The sequence below is a fragment of the Diceros bicornis genome, chromosome 6 (assembly GCF_020826845.1).
Source record: "Diceros bicornis minor isolate mBicDic1 chromosome 6, mDicBic1.mat.cur, whole genome shotgun sequence".
Lineage (NCBI taxonomy): Eukaryota > Metazoa > Chordata > Mammalia > Perissodactyla > Rhinocerotidae > Diceros > Diceros bicornis.
In genome coordinates, this window is record NC_080745.1 from 24,941,166 (window position 1) to 24,957,841 (window position 16,676).

General features: G+C 51.1%; 1 protein-coding gene across 10 annotated transcripts in view; it reads right to left on the reverse strand.

Moving 5' to 3' along the window:
* Window positions 1–8,301: 8,301 nt before the first annotated feature.
* TRIM67 (tripartite motif containing 67) overlaps window positions 8,302–16,676 on the reverse strand; it is a 53,035-nt gene continuing 44,660 nt past the window's right edge. For 5 of the 10 annotated variants that reach the window (XM_058543034.1, XM_058543036.1, XM_058543035.1 and 2 more), the window contains 4 exons: window positions 14,320–14,458; window positions 12,590–12,893; window positions 9,656–9,818; window positions 8,302–8,428 (listed from right to left, as the gene is read on the reverse strand). In XM_058543034.1, the coding sequence (XP_058399017.1) occupies window positions 8,363–8,428; window positions 9,656–9,818; window positions 12,590–12,893; window positions 14,320–14,458 (672 nt within the window). In that variant the 3' untranslated portion in view covers window positions 8,302–8,362. The remainder of the gene's footprint in view (window positions 8,429–9,655; window positions 9,819–12,589; window positions 12,894–14,319; window positions 14,459–16,676) is intronic. The other 5 variants (XM_058543038.1, XM_058543037.1, XM_058543042.1 and 2 more) reach the window with 3 other exon arrangements.

Consider the following 16,676-nt stretch of genomic DNA (forward strand, 5'->3'; position numbering starts at 1 on the left):
TAGGATATATATTTTGGCAGTTTTTAAGGGTAATTTTTTTTAAAGGTGTAGAAGATCCCAAACATGACAAAGCACTAGGAAAAATCTCAGGACCTAGAAATGACCTCTTAGAGTGGGCGCTGGATCCATTTAACTCCCTTTCTTTTTCAACAGGGAGCTGGGGAGACCGAGGTGGCCTCACCTCACCCCACCTCCCAAGAGCCATTATGGCTCAGACACCTGAGCACTTGGCCAGACTCTGGACCAGAGCCCCAAGCTAGTCAATTCTGGAAAAGCATGCACATTTCAGATGTAAGTTTCTCACCTTGTTTTTGTTTCACCTTTTAATTTACTGAATAAATATTTAAAGAGCAGTTTTGTGACCATTGTGTGCTCTGGAAACACTTAGAGGTTTAGGGGCTAAAAGAAAGCAACCTGTCCTGTAAGGACTGAAGACCATACTTTTTGTTTCCCCATTGATAAAGTTTCCTCCAGCAAGGTTAGCCACAGAGAGAAGTGACAATAAACAGTCATCCAAAGGAAAATGGTTATGACTAAGATTCTTGCAACAGCCACAACGGGAAGAAACCCGGGCTTCAGTGCAGTGGGTAAATGTCCCCTCACTGTGTCTTCCATACTGCCATTTCCCCTTCACAGGGGTTTCTTCCCTGCCATGGTTGCGTCTGCATAGATCAGTCTTTGCTCCGCACAACACTTCCACCTAATGTGACTCCCAGTGACCCACTTAGGGAACTTGTGATTCTCGTCCCCACAGCTCTTGGCCCTGTGGACCTAGAGACCCTGCTTCCCAAAGGGAGAAGCAAGAGAACACAGCATGTGTCCCCCTGAACCAAGGTTGTTGCCTGGGTGAGAAGAGCCACCAGCTCGCAGGGGGCATTGACCCTGACCATCAAGAGGAGGTAGCGCTGCTGTTGCCCAGTGGGGCAGGGTCTCTTTGCACCCAGGCAGTCCACTCGGGCATTGCTTGATACTCCCTTTGCCCAAATCTGATGGTAAATAGACAAGTGCAGCAACGCTGGACTGAGAAGGGCCTGGTGACCTGAGGCTCAGACTCCCCAGGGATGAGGGTCTGGATCACAATTAGCAGAGCTGCCAGGTGAGGGTGAGGGGAGGCAGACAATGGGTGTCCAATGCAGCTCCAAGACCAGCTACAGTGGCAGGGAACGTCGTTTGTCCCCCTAACTTTCCTCATCTAAGCTTCCCTCCTTGGAATTCTGGAAGAGCTTCTCCCCAAACTTAAGTGAAGCATAGATCTGTGGCACAGTGGGTGGACTGTGGTGGATGCAGTATGTCCCACTCAGATCCTCTTTCAAGAATAAGGACTTGCTCGCTCAGCTGCTGAGAGTGCTGAAGGCACAGCCTTCCGCTGTTCGCCCTCTTCAGGGATTGCCTCACCCCTTCCCAGAGTGGCCCACAGTCAATGAAAGATTGATGTGAGGGTATTAAAGCCCAGTCCTCTCGTCCCAACTCAGGACAACTCCAGAGCTGAGTTGGCCAAGGCCTTGGCTGTGTCTGTATCAGAGCTCAACACCTCCCTCGGCCCAATCCTGCTTCCTTCCCTTTGGTTCCAAGGGTGTTGATCCCAAGAGCACCTGCTGCTCTCTAATCTGAGAGATTAGATTGGGCCAGAGCACACAATGGTCACAAAACTGCTCTTTAAATATTTATTCAGTAAATTAAAAGGTGAAACAAAAACAAGGTGAGAAACTTACACCTGAAATGTGCATGCTTTTCCAGGGGCCACTGCCCCCTACCCAGCCTAGCCCAGCTGTTCAGTAATCCGCAGGTAACTGAAGGGTGAGGCCGGGTCTTGGGGTTGTTGGGGGCATGTGAGATGGCTGCTCTTGAGGATCATGACTTGAGGAACGCAGCAAGGGACAGAGTTTTCAGGTCAGACACAGGCTCATTCTGTGTGGTTGAAGGGGCTGATTAGTCTCCTCGATGCTTGCAGATTAGGATGTTTTCCCCATGGCTCAGTTTCCACTTGTAACCCATGATCAATTTTTTATTTATGAATTTATCTTAACCATATGTTAATTGTTATCAATTTCCAGCCTTAGTACCTCTTGCACAAATGAATCCCATGAACTCCCCACTGTTTGATGTGGTACCTTATAATTTAGAGTCATCTGTAATCACGATTTCCTGCAGCAGATCCACATTGACCCTGATGCCTAACAATGCCTGGGCCCTCTGGGTGAGAGACAGGCTGGCCTCCCCTCCTGCAGCTTGTCCTGTCTGGCTGACATCAGGGCCAGTTTGGAGAAAGGCAGACTTTGCCACTGAGCATAATTATAGACCATACCACGTATTCCGGTTGTTGGCAGTGTCAAAAGAATTTATTTCAAATCTGCTTAAGACTGTGGTAAAACTCAGGTTTTCCAAAAGGCAATACACAAAATTCAACCAACCCCCAAAGACCAGAAAACAGTGTTTGCAATTCAAAAAATACAAACGCTTGTGGATACCAATACAAAAATTAGAAAAAAGTTGCTTTCCTTACCCCCTCTTCCCCCGTTCCATGTTTCTAGTGGAACATGAACACCAGTGGGACCAAGAGGTGCCACCAAATACCAACAACTAGAGACAGAAAGTGGATGTGATGAGGGGAAGGGAGAAAACGGGTAGAGAAAGGCAGGAAAATGGAAGTTCTGTCAACAGCCAAAACAAGGACACAAAGCTTTTCGTTACTTGTTAAATTCCTTTGCCAACGTTAAACAAACATCTCTCATGCGTAATACAACAGTTTAGTGCGAAAGCAGCGATTCTACATCATGCATTTAACATTTTTTGCTTTGCTCACTCTGCACTTCCTCTCAGTGCTGAGAAAGTCGGGCTTGGGACGTCCAGTCACCGTTTTTGTGGGAAGAGTCTGAAAGGCCTTCTCCAGGCTGGTGTCTCACCCAGGAAGCACCTGCCATGTTCCTGTTTCCACAGCCACAAACAGTCACTTTTCCAAACCTGAAGACTGGTCTTTGACTCTCCTCAGAGTCTTCCTGAGGGTCTGGCCTGGTGAGCAGCACCCACCTCGCTTGCCACGAGCCCCCTGGGTCTTCCCCAGGACAAGGTGAGGCAGCCTGGCCCTCAATGAGCTGCACCCTTTGAGAGAAGAGTGATGCCTCCAGACGAGACTTCCCTGTAGGTCTCAACTCCCAACTCCTCCTTCTGACTGAAGTCAACATCTTTCATGGAAAAAGCCAGGAACTCCCCTTAACAGATAGTGCAAGTGTAGTCCCGGCGATGTGACGACCACCAGCCCCCTTCGCCTTTTTGCCCAACCAGCCTTCTAGATGCAGCTCAGTTGCATCTCATCTTACTCGCCGACATTGGTTTTCAAAGCTGCTCCCTCTGCTGAGATCTTTGGAAACAAAGGAGACACACTATGGTTGGGGGACCCCTTAGACACTAGAACTTAAGGTAACCAAGGAGGCAGAAAGGCAGGTTAATCTTCCATGCAGGCAGATGTCTTTGAGACTAACAATGAGAATGCTGATATGTAGCCTGTTTACAGCACTTCGTACAAAGGGTATCATTAAACAGGCCTCACTGGGAATGGGAACATTTGGGGTGTTGCTTTCTATGGTCACATGAAGCCTGTTTTAAATGTCAATTTTACTCCCTCAAGGCCAGGCAGCTGTGTAATAAATACATGCTCCCAGTCATAAGAGGTTTGGATGGAAGACACTGTGGTCAGAGAACACTCTGGAAAGTTACCACACAGGCTTGATTCACTGAATGTGAACCATTAGCCTAGACTCAATAGATGAAAGATTACACTCTTTTCCTTAAAAAGTGATATTCTATAATCCTCACAACACATCAGAGGAGGTAGGTTATTATGACTAGTCCCACTTTCAGGGGGGGATATTGAGGCACAGAAAGATTTAAGAGATTTGCCCCCACACATACCATGAATCAATATCAAAGCCAGGTCAAAAGAGATGAGTTTCTAAGGACTAAATTTGGTATCTGATCAATATACCCTGCCCCAAACCTACTCTCCTATATCTTACAGTCCATTTAAAGTTAAAGCTGCCAGGATCCTTTTCTCTTCAAGGAGGAACTGTCAAGGAATGTGATCAATGAAAATAGCTATTGGTTTACTTGCAAAAGAAAAGTCAAGATTTCCCAGGATCAGCATAGACCTTGAATATCTTCTAATGATATCTGATTTGATTTTTTTTAACCAGTTAAAGGCCATAAATCCATAAAGAAGTTTCTGTTGCTTCCAGCCAAAAGTGGCCAAGGAAAACGAAGGTAACAGGTTTCACTGTCTAGGAATGGGGGTGGGAGTTGGGGGGCATCTTCAGTGAATACGAAGTGAGAACTGACAGGTTACCTTCTGTTCGTGGCTCACCCCATTTTTCCCTACCTGCCCCAGCTGGCAGAAGGCTGCAGACCTATGGGAAATCCCAGACTTGGGCATTAAGACAAAGGCCCACAGCCTTGTGATACAGGTTGTCCATGTAACACTCAAGTGGACGCCCCACACATCACTCTGCATATCGACACATGACAAACCACTAGCATAACCCAGTGGTTCTCAACCAAGAGTGTCCCCCAGGGGACATTTGGCAATGTCTGTAGACACTTTTAGTTGTCACAACTAACTTGGGGGTTGTTAACCAGCATCTAGTGGGTGGATCCCAGGGATGCTGCTAAACATCCTACAGTGCACAGGACAGCCCCTCACAACAGAGAATTACCCATCCCCAAATGTCAATAGTCCTGAGGTTTAGAAACCCTGGCATCGTTCACGGGTCTTGTAATAGTGTTCTTCAGCATTCACATGTTGAGTCCCCCCGAGGATTTTATCTACCCTCAATATCTCATAGCCAGCAGGTGGCCATGGAACACACAGCAGCTTCATCGATAAGCCACCTGCTGACCTGTGCTGAAACACACCTTCACAGGGGACTAAGCCTTTCCTTTGCAATTAGAATTAAGACAAATGCAAATATCCCTAGAAGAAGTCCACATAGATCCTGCAACTGATCCTTTCCTGAGAGTGCCCTGTTAGGCAGAGGGCAGGGGGTACCAAGAGTATGGAGGGTGGGCCTGTGCCCATTGCTCTTGGTAAAGTCCACCGTTTTGCCCACGTTCACTCGCCTCCCCAACCTTGGTGGGCCACGAGGCACCTGAGGGCATTGTCGCAACTCCAGAGTACACACAGGGCTGAAGATTCAGCTAGAACTATATATGGTTTTCTAGTTTTGGGTCAGTTTCTCTGCGGATCAGGATTACTGATGTCTGCTTTAATTGGAATCATTATTTTCCCAAGCAGGACAGGAAGGGGAAAAGCAGGGCGGTGTGTAATGTCTTATCTTGCTTTGAATTAGGGGCTAGAAGGCTATGCAGTGAGATGCTATTGGAAACTTTTGAAGAGATTAATTCTAAAAGGAAAGGCATACACTTGGACCAAACTTGCTCACTAGCAAAGAATAAACTGCAGAACCACATCACAGAAGCATTATTTACAATGCAGTGGAACTTGACATTTTGGATCACTATGAATTGCTTTCTCACTGAAACTGCTTGAGATGAACACCTGGTTTTTCCTCAGCCAGTCCAACAAAAGCATCATCTTGATATAATTTTTATGTACAAAAATGTCACCATATTGTAAAGAAACAGGGAATTCGATGGCGGATGAGAAGCCCATGACCCGTCATTTCCACTCTGAATTCCAGGGGCTTCCTGGGATGGTGACATAAGGCCATGAGTTGTTGATGAGTTCCCTCTTCATTTTGCTGAACCCTCAAAAACACGAGTGTGTGGCACGGACCCGCCTTCTCTTTTAGGTCCATTAATATCCCCAAAAGGTGTTTTGTGCTGAGGACAAGAGAGGTGGCTGTAGGACAGCCTGACACAGTCCCCAGTATCAGCTGTATTGCTTCTGGGCTCCTGGAGGAGTACGAAAAGGTCGAATGGCGCCTGCTCCTGGCACTCAGAGGACCTCCCGGGACTGCTGACTGTGGCAGGTAGGGAGGGAGTCCTGGCGGCTTCTCTCAGAACTTCAGGCAATTTTCTTCCTAAAGAGGTCACCTGAAATTGCGGGAATTTCCCTTCTCCCTTTTCCACATCTCCCTCTGATCTAGGTGCTGCCTCTCCCAAGGGTATCCCCAGTCTGGGCTGATCTCAAGTAGCTCCTCTCCAAAGATGCAGAGCCAGTGCCGCCTGGTGACCCTGGCTTCAAGGATTCTGGGAGCTCCCCAGGCTTTCATCTGGACTCCACTGTAAAAAGCCACTTCTGCCAGGTGGCCCTGCCTAGCCCACCCTCCCAGCCACACTCTCACTCCCCGTGCGCTGGCCTCATCTTTTCTAAAAGACAAGACATTTCCCAAAGCTGATGCATCTGGACCTGCCAGCCACAGCTTCCTCAGCCCCAGGAAGGCCATGGCTCCTCTGCGTCCTCCAATCTTTAGGAATCTTCCCCACCCTCCACGCTGAGTCCACCCAGAGCGATGGCTAAGGAGTGACACTGAAGGAAAGTGGAAGCAGAGGAGAGAGAGGCAGCTGCACAGACAGGAATACGTGGCAGCCCCGGGCAGCCTAGGTCGTATGCATCACCTGGCCGGCTCTGGCCCGAGCACCTCCATGTGCCCTAGAAACCACTTGGAGGGACAAGAAGGAAGAGGCAAGACCTGACTTCCCCTAAGAAGACGATTGCCGGGACCTCGGCGGCAGAGGCTTAAACACAGCACCAAGCAGCTCCTGAAGACACTGGGCAGCTGGCCTTGCCGGCCACACTGGTGGACACAGCCGGAGAAGGCAGCCTCGCAGTCCAAGAGCCCGGGCTTTGAGGTAGGATTGTCGGATCTGCTGAATAGAGGGTAGGATCTGCGCAGCATTGGCCGGGGTTACTCGGAGAGCAAGTGTGGTGTCTAAACAAGCAGGTAGAACTGAGTCAACACAGTTGGTGCCGGTTTATGGGCTAAGGTGTATAAAAATCCAACCCAGCAAAAAGTTACTCCTCAACCTCAAAAATAAAACGCTTGATAAAATATATTCTTTTAAAAAGGAGAGAGAAAGGTTTACTACCAGATGGAGATGGAGGTGGCAGGTGACAAGGAAGAAGAGAGGGAGGAGCAGGGGAAAGTGCTCTGGGGACAGGCTCCTTCCGAGAGATGGAAATGACTCAACATGGGTCTCAAGGGAGAAGGTTAGTGTTCCCAGCAAGCAGGGGAGGGCTCACCCCCAAAGCCCCGCCCTGGCCACAGGGACTCAGCACACCCAGGCTCACACTCAGAAGCTGGGAGACGAGGAACATGATATTGCTGTATTTCCTGCCTTCTTCAGAGGTCCTGCCCGCCTGGCATGGCAGAACCACCCCTGCCATCGGGCCCACTTCTTGCTTTCATGATGCTTTCCTGATGACAGTAGGATGGATCTCAAAGCAAAGGTGGACTGAGTATCAGAGGTTCCCCCAGCGTCTCTCATCTTACACGCTTAGGAGTCTGAGAGTGGCACAGCTCAGAAGGGCAACTCAGACAGGTTTGCAGGTAACCTCTTGGGGAGCCGTTTCCAGAAAAAAGCCACAACCAGGCAGAGACGCATCACATAGTCATTCAAATTCCAGTGTTTTCTTTTGTGTTTAAGAACTAAGAACTAAGTGAGTGAATGCTAGCAGACTGTCATGTATGTGTGTGTGTGCTCATGCATGCGGGTGTGTGTGTGTGAGAGAGAGAGAGATAGAAAGAGAGAGAGAGATTGGTTGGTTAATGAAAGACCTAAGGAAACCACTTTAAAAGGTTCTCAGCAGTGTGACGAGAGAAGCAAAGATCAGGATGAATGATTAATGCCCCTTTCCACCGATCCTGGACTGAGTCTGCAAGCGGCATAATATACTGAAGATTCCAGGACCAAAAAGTTAAAGGATAACTTTTCCGGCAAAGATGGGAACCTGCAACTTTGGTTCTCTGAAGGAGTGGTGTCTTGGCAAAGGGCTGACACTGAGGACACGAGATTCCCAAGCACCCCCCTGCCTCCTGCTCTCAGGATGCCAGTCTCAAAGTCTGCCCTCCTTTCACCCCTGAAAAAAGAAAAGCTTGGAAAACAGATGGCAGGAAACAAAACAAACCCCGAATTCTTTCTCACTCCCTTGAGAAAGGTCCTTCTTCATGGGTATTTGTAACATCCCAGTGGAATGAAGGGGAAACACACACCCGTGTTCCCACCGACAGTGGCCTCCATAAGCATGGCCTGCAGACCCATTCTCCATCCCCCACAAAATGTGTCTCTAAGTTACTCAGTGGCTGCTGGGGTGCACCCAAGAAGTGGTTGTCCTGCCCTCGTGGGTTATTTGAACACGAGGGCTGGTGGGGCTTTTCCCAGACACCCATGGAGAACTGGAGCTGGGAGGCTAGTTGCCCGACAGCTTTGGGCGCCCCAGGTTTGTTGGCACCTCCAATCCTGTGTGCAGAGTGACCTGGAAAAGAAGGTAGGATAAGCAAGGGTGGGAGAGGCCGCCCGCGAACCCCAAGTGCTCAGAGAGCAAAGCAGCCACAAGCAACGCCCTCTGCTTGCTTAGGGGTTGCCATAGGCAGCAGCCCGAGCGAGGGCTTCTCTGTATTGCTGGGTCTGCTATTTATTATGTCGCTTAATCTCACTAACGTGAGGTCCACGAGTGTGCCTCGAGGAGCTGGTCTGTACCTCTTTCCTCATAGTAAGAACCACACAGCTGCCTGGGGTTCCCACTTTGCCCCAGCTGCCAGGAGCACAGCCAAGGCTGACACTCTGTTGCAGTAGGTGTCCTGGTTCTCATGGTTGTATATTTGTTTCTGCTTTCTTTCCATGGCGCTCTTTCCTTTCATACATTTGTTCTATTAACCCTATGGAATAACAGCCAATATTTCAGGCTATTTCAAAGCCCTTTTGCAAATGAGTGGAGGTACAACTCATTCAATAATTGATTGGTGTAGAACCATCAATATTCAGAGCCAATGGGCACCACAAAGCAGGACTCTGCCTCCACTCCCCCCCACCATACTCCTCAGGGGGAGGAGGACTCTGCTAGGAACAAAGAATGGAGCCTCCACATTTCTCTCCATCCCTCACTCTCACTGGGCTCCCATTTTGTCTCTGTCCGTTGGGGGCCTCTGGAGCCATCAGTACTCCCCTAGGACTGGGCCCAGCTTCATGTGGGAGCCAGGGAGGGGTGAGAGGGAGCAAGAGAAGTCTCACAGCACCCTAGGACTGGTCTCTCCCCAGCTCTCCTTTGTTATTTCTCCTCTTAGGGAAAGCCACATGAAGGCTTGACATTCCCCCACCTGAAGGCCCCAGCACATACCTGGCCAGCAGGGTCCCAGCTGGGCAGGGGGTACTGACTTTCCCCCTGATTGCTTAACGCCTCTATTGCAGCTTTCCTAGAGAATGGAATCACTGTTTCCTTCCCCACTCCATCCTCTTCCCCTCTCCCTTCCATTGCCTCTCCTCAAGCTGCCACCTTAGAGCCTCTGCTTGCTCCAAGTGAACAAGTAAGAATTTATCATGCCAGAGAGGACTGTCTCCAGGGAACACCCCAGGTGGGCTGGTAGGTAAGTTCTCTGCCTGGGCAGGGACTGCAGTCAGCTTCTTTATAGCCCACTTTGTCCAAGTGCCCTAGGCAGCGGGGGGAGCAGCCAGAGGGGCTCTGGCCCAGACGGGTGCACTGTACCTGCACGTTGCGGTTGAGGCTGAGAGCTGGCATGAAGACCCCGTCCACATGGCTGAAGGCTGTGGGGCCCTGCTGCTGCCCGTTGATGAAGAAGGTCAGAGTGTGCTTATTGAGGTCCAGCAGCACGCCGACAGTGGCCCCCTTGCACACACCGCCTTCCGTCCTGGGAAGAGAAGCCCCAGGAAGCCCCATCACCACACCTTGCCTGGGGTGTAGGTGATGGCTCAAGAGCATCACTTAAAGGATGCTGGGAACAACCTTACCTAAAAAACACAGCTCCCATGGTGGTGCAGGGAGCTATTCTTCTGGGCTTATGAGCCTTCTTTTGAAGTGCACTCACCTATTCAAGGGCCACACAAAAAGACCTTACCTTTCATGTAAGGTCCCTCACCCTACAGGAACCAGGTTATTCAGTCCCTTCTTTCCTGACAATGTCTGAGACCCGGACACCCAGGCAGTTAGGGTTTTGATGAGCGGGTCCCCCTTGAAAACGTGGAGCATGGAGCATGGGTAGGGAAGGCTTCTTTACCTGCCAAGGAAGAGCACTACTTTGGTGCCCTTTATAGTGTTAGCCTGGTGAGGATGTCGAGATGGAGAAAGAGGCAGACATCCAGGCCTCCAGGAGATTTTGAGAGGCCCAACCCTACTTCAAGTCATCTTCCTAGAAACATCCCAGGGACTCTTGAAAGGCAGCATATGGCAGAGAACAGGTACTGAATCTGGAATCACGTCCCCTATCTGAGTCACCATCTGATAGGTGACCAACAGTGGAGCCTTGAGAATGTAAATTGTGAAGCTCTTGATCAGTGTCAGTGAAACTGGTTTTGTGGTGGTGGGAATGCGTATCCACTGGGCGGGGAAGAATCTTTAAGGGAGCAGCTCTCTCTGGGGAGCCCTGGTTGACCTGCCCTCTCCAGGTGGGCTGAGTCCATCAGACTGTCCTTTCCCTTAGCGGAGGGTTGAGGTCTTCACCTTGACCAAGACTGTTCTGCTTTGCTCTGATAAGAAAACCATTTTTGTCCTTTCCTGATTGGGAGTGAGCTGGAGGCTGATGATGGGGCAGAGTGCATGGGAAAGTCGTGGAGAGGACTCAGTGGGCTGATTCGAAGGGTGTTTTTCCCAGAGAGTGTGTTTGGGCCCCAGAGCAGGATACTGCAGGCGGGAATAGGGAACCGGAACAGGGCCCTTGGTGCTATTTGGACACTGACCACAGGGTGGCGGTGGGGACTAGTCTGAGGCACAGGAATGTGATTCCCACCCAAGCGCAGCCTCCACCTGAGGTCAGCGCTGGTGGCACCACCCTGAGGCCTCTGCTCCCCTCTGCACCCCACCACCAGGCTCCCCACCACACACACAAAACCAGAGCTGGGACACTGAGTTAAACCCTGACAGCACCACTAATTAGCACTGGGACTTGGGCCACTGTTTCTACGCTTCAGTCTCAGAATCTGTAAAATGGTGATAACAATAGTACTTTTCTGAGGACTAAGCGAGATCATATAAGCTGGGTGCTTCCTACTGTCCCAGACACAAAGTAAGCGCTTAATAAATGCTCCCTGTTATTACTCCCACCAGCAGACAGTATATCTGGGTGCCAGTTTGGCTTAAGCAAGCAGAGATGGAGCTGGTGGGCCCAGACTCAGTGGCTTTGTAGTCTGTGAGCAGGGAGCAGGGCCTGGGCAACCTGCAGGGCCTGGGCAGCCTACAGCACTCTTGGACAGCCTGCAGCGCCCAGATAGCCTGTAGGGCCCAGGCAGAGGGGGCAGAAGGACAGAGCTGCCCACCCTTCCCCCAGGCCTCTGGAGATAGGGGTCACTGTCAGGGAAAAGGCAGGTGGGAGAGGTCCGGAAGCTTCCAGCTCCCTTGGGGATCCTCAGGCAAGTCCCTGCCCCAGACCAGGACCTCTGGGACCATTTGCAGGAACTGTAGGTGCACCCAGAGTACTGAGAGCCTCCAGAGCTGACTTTGCCCCGAGCTGGGGCCTAGTGAGATTGGCTCCTTGCCGCTCCTGGGGGGAAAGTGCCCTTAGCAGACCAGAAAGGAGACCCCACAGTGAGGAGGTGGCTTCAAGTGGGCACAACTCTCCATTTCTGGGTTCCTTGGCCAGTGCTGGTCTCAAGGATTTTCCGTGCCCGCCACTTCCTACACACAGGCCAGATGTGAGCACAGAATCCCTGGGGGGAGGAGGAAGAGAGCACTGAGCTATGATGGGAGGGTGGGGGGCCCACTGCCTTCTCTGTGTCTGAGGAGAGAGACCAAGGTGCCCACAAGTCCCTAGAGGGGCCCAGGCAGTGGGAGCATCTTCCCAGGACAGCCTTAGAGGGCGCGTCTTTCCCAGGATCTGAGTTTCCTGTGTCCACCCTGTAACACCACCCCCAAGGTGAAGCAGCGCTGGGGGTGCCCTTGACAGAGCCATCAGCAATGAGCACCCCAACAGTGCCTGCCCCTCTCGGGCCAGCCCTGCGGCCCTGCGGAGGGCACCGCCTAGGCTCAAAGCCCACGCGAGGCCGGGCAGCAGGAGGGGTCACTCCAGCTAAATGATGAGCCGTGGCAATGGCACCTGCTCCTTCTGTAGAGACCTGGTCTCAGCTGTGGGGGCACTGGCCCTGCAGTGACTCAAGCTCAGGCTGACGGTGTGTGAAGGAAGCGGAGCAGAGCCCGGAAGAGAGCCCAAGTTGAGAAGCCTGGCGAAACCTGGCCGTGTTGCCGAGAACCTGGAAATTGTTCGCTGGTGCTGTTCCCGTCTCTGTTGCATACTCTCAGTTGGCTGTAGGCAAACAGTCACTTCTACCTGGAAGCTGGACACCAAAGTGGCTGAAAACACCTCCCCCACATTCCTGATGCCCGAACTTGGGAACAGCAGAAGGGACACGGTCCCACAGGACCCTCATTCCCAAACACCCCACGTCCGAGGGGGTGGGGCCCACAGCGCACCTGTTGGTGTGGGAGTTGCAGTGCATGAACCAGCTGCGGTTGTTGTCCACGTACATGGCCCAGGCCTTGTCGTCCTTGCCCAGCATCATGTCCTTGACCACGCTGGCCCTGGCCACGCCGAAGGCGGGGTCTGGGTGGTTGTCGTACCGGTCCACATGCAGCTCCCAGTAGTGCACGCCCTTGGAGAACGCGGCCGTGCCCAGCACCACCCGGTCGTCATAGCTGCTACAGGTGGCCGTCTGGTTGTCATTGGATAAAATGATGTCCCGGTGCCCAGAGTTGGGGTCAAATGTGAACCAGGCCACTGGAAAGGAAGGAGGCAAGAGGAGAAGAGTCAGGGGATAGAATTCGCTAGCAGTCTCTTCCCCGGGCTCAGAGACAGACTCACTTGCATCTCTCAGAAAGTTGGCACCCACATCAGATGCTTTTCCCTGTATGATTCACATGCACACACTCACACACACACATGCACATGTACATTTCCTTATCTGTGTCCATCCAAGTTCCCCATCCCATGAACCCAACCTTGCTGAGGAAAACAGACATTCAGGCCTCAAAGCCCCAAATCTAAATGCACTTCATGGCATCTTGGTTTCTGAACCCTTCCACACACTGTTGTGAGTTAAAGAAGAAGTAGGTCTCCATGCCCCACCTCGTAGGTGGGAGATTTCAGACATAGAGAAGTGAAGTGATGTAACCAGAGTCACAAAGCTCCACTCTCTCGTTTCACAGCCCCCTGGGTGGCACACCCTCTTGCTCTCTGAAGCCCTCAGGTTGTGGGAAATGAGGCCCTTATTCTAAAATGATGACCACAGTGCACGAGGCAAGACCGGCCTGTCTCCAGGCAGCAGGGCTCCTGAGGGCAGAAAGCTAGTGAACTCCTTGCAGTTTATAAAAGGACTGCAGGCTGCACTGTTTTCAGGAAAGCATCCCCAGCTGTGCCATTGACAACAGCGTCTGCTCCTGTCCTCTCTCCTCTCTGTCCCTGGGAGACAATCCAGGCATGTCATGTTTTTCTCAGGGCAGTCAGAGGAGGTGCTGGGATAAAGGATGACAGTAAACACAGGACTGGCACCATCCTGGAACCCCAGCAGCTGGGGCTGGAGTGTGCCCGGTTCAGCAGGGCCGACTGTCTTCGGAATGTGTTCTTTATTTACATCATTGCTTTCCACTGAGGGCTCAGACAATCAAAATCTGATGGACTGTTGGTGTTCTCTTGTTGCCTGAAACCTGACAGGACACAGGCAGGTGTGTAAACCATCAGACCTGAGCTCTTGCACCGGGTATTCGAGGGGTAGGTTCCCGCTGCGAGGAAGTCTCCAACCTAGGGCCCGGCGTGTGCCTGCCTGGCCGCCATGCAGCCTTCTCTTCTCTGGGGCTGTCCTGCCCACTCCCAGTGGGACTTTAGTCTCCCTGAGCCTCTCAACTTCTAGTCTCCTTTCCCAGGTCCAACAAATGGGGCGAAGGAATGTCTCTTTCTTTGGTGGCTTGTGGGGAGGATGGTGTGGGCAAGGAGCCGGGTGCGAGCAGAGCAGGGCAGGGCTGGCGGGAGGTGTATATGCCTCACTGCCTGACTCATTGCCTCCACTCCCTCACTCTTCCATAAGCAGCTGTTAGTTTTTTCCCCGTCCAAGGGATGAAATGTGGGTTAGACTTGGGGCCCTATTTTCCTCCTTTAGCAGCTCATCCACAGCCTGAGCCTGCTCTCCCATGAGAGACCCCGTGCTCACCATCAGATGTCTGCAGGACGACAGTTTTACTATAGGGCCCGACGCCAGAGGAGTTGAACGCCTTGACTCTGGCGTTGTAGGTGCTGTTGAAATGAAGACCGTCAATGGTGCATAGGGTCTCCTTGCCGACATACACTTCCTAAAAGAGAGCCAAGACTGCTCATTAGACGCCTCTGTTATCTGGAAAATTTCTCTGAGCAAATGGTTCCTGGGCAACAAGTTAACATTAAAAGCACTGTCACCCCAATGGAGTTATTGAATAAGGACTATTTGGATGAAGAGCGGCAGGGTCACAGACCACGTCCACGGTGGGCAGGAACCCTCACTATTGGCTGACTGGCCTCTCTGCCTTCGAGGCTGTGAGGTATGACGGGGTCCTGGGGTGGGAGGGAGGGACCGCAGGTCTGCAGCCAGCTCAGATGCTGCCTGAGAGCATCCTGCTGAGGTCAGTCCTGTCAGACAGGACTCTGGAGCCCAGGGACACTGACTCTGCCAGGGGTTTGGAGGTGCAGAAGACCCCACTGCCTTCTTGGAGCAATAGAAGATTGTTGGTTTCCAATGGGAATTTAAGTTAGAAAACATGAGCTAAGTATCTAAATAAACAAAATAACCAATATTTTTAAAAGAAGAGTCATCACACATGATGGGAAAAAGTAGACAGAGGAAAGGCGTGACCAAGCACAGGGGGGTTCAAGTTGATTTAAGCTGAAACCACTTCTGGAGTGAGAAGGGTGCTCCACCCCCTCCCCAGCGTCTCCCCTCCTGAGGCTGGCATCTTCCACTCCTTGGCCCCCCCCGGAGCTGCTTTTTTCCTGGCCTGCTGAGAGGGTGAGACATTTCTGCATGGGACTCCAAAGATCCTCTTCTAGGGGTTTACTTCGTTCCCCATTCACTTCAAACCACCCTTGTCCTATTAACTCCCCTGAATGCATAGCACTACATCTCTCCTGTGTCATTGATTCTGCTGGGTTTGTCTAAAACATCTTTCTTGCTTGGTTGTTGAGGGGGGTTACACTTCACTTGTTATTCGAAGCTACTAATAATAAAGCAATGTGCCAGGCATTGTATGAGGCATCTTAATCCCCACACAACCCTGGGACGTTGTTATAATTTTTCATATTTTGTGCACAAGGAGACTCGGAGATGGTAGAGAACTTGCCCAAGATCTCAGTTAACCCAGTGAGAAGCCAGGATTTGAATCCAGGCCTGTCTGTATTCAAAGCCAATGCTTTTCCCACCATAACACACTGTTCCTCATAAATTCTAGCCATTGGATCTGGCTCTTATTAGTGTCATGTCTAAAAGGGGAGAGGCCATCTTTATTTGAGCTCTGTGGCTGCTTCCTTTAGTATCTCAAAACAGTCTTCTCTTTCTTCCCCTTTCAAAAACATGGGCTCTCTTCCTGGTTTCTGGTAAAGGAGCTCTTTCAGCTCCTAGTGCATTTGCACACCCGGAATGACTGAGGTTCTGGACCCAGTGAATGATCCACCATTCCTGGCTAAATCTACCTCATCTTCTCACTTCCCTAAATTGCCCATATTCACAAGGGACTCAGAAATTCCCAAGACAGCATGAGTTATTTCCCCACTCTTAATATCGTGTAGGGTATTCTTTCAAACAAAAAATGAAACGATATTTGCATAAATCCCTTTGAGATTAAAAAAAGGAATATTGACCCTGGACAAGATCTGTCAAACGGGTAACTCCCCAGGAGAAGAAATACCAGAATTGTGTACTGCAGTGATTTGTTAGAATGAGTCTTTATTCTTCTGGGGGCTAGAAAGGAGGAGCTCGAAGAAGACCCAGAGTTTGTGCTCCCTGGTGCTCTTGTCGACAAAACAACTTGACAGCAGCCCGCACTTCACTGAATCTCAGTGTAGACTCTACTAGGGGGTCTGGGTTGGCGTGGGGAGCTCTCAGGGTTTCTACCAGATGGGGACGTGGAAGAGGCATTTCTGGCTCATTCAGAGCCCTTATTGTCCCCGAGATATTTCATCACTGGGGATGTGAATGTAGAAGGTCACCACATTCCAACAGCCATTTTTCAAGTGTCTTCCACACGTGGAGCACATTGCCAGGTAAAATAATTAGTGAACCAGGCAAGGCAAGGTGTGACAGAACATTCAGGGAGTGGGGAGCTGCGTGAGGGGGAACATGTGGGAGGATGTCGAAGAATAGATATGACTGGATTGGTGGGGTGAACTGGGAAGCAGGTGCGTGCAGCTGACACCTTTTCTGAGCTCTACCTCAGCCTTAGACCTGTGTCAGTCTTCACAGAAAAGTCATCTCAAATTTTCTCTGTGGCCCCCACCTCTGCCTGCTGGGCTTGCCCACACCGAGCCCTCGGTAGGGAAGGC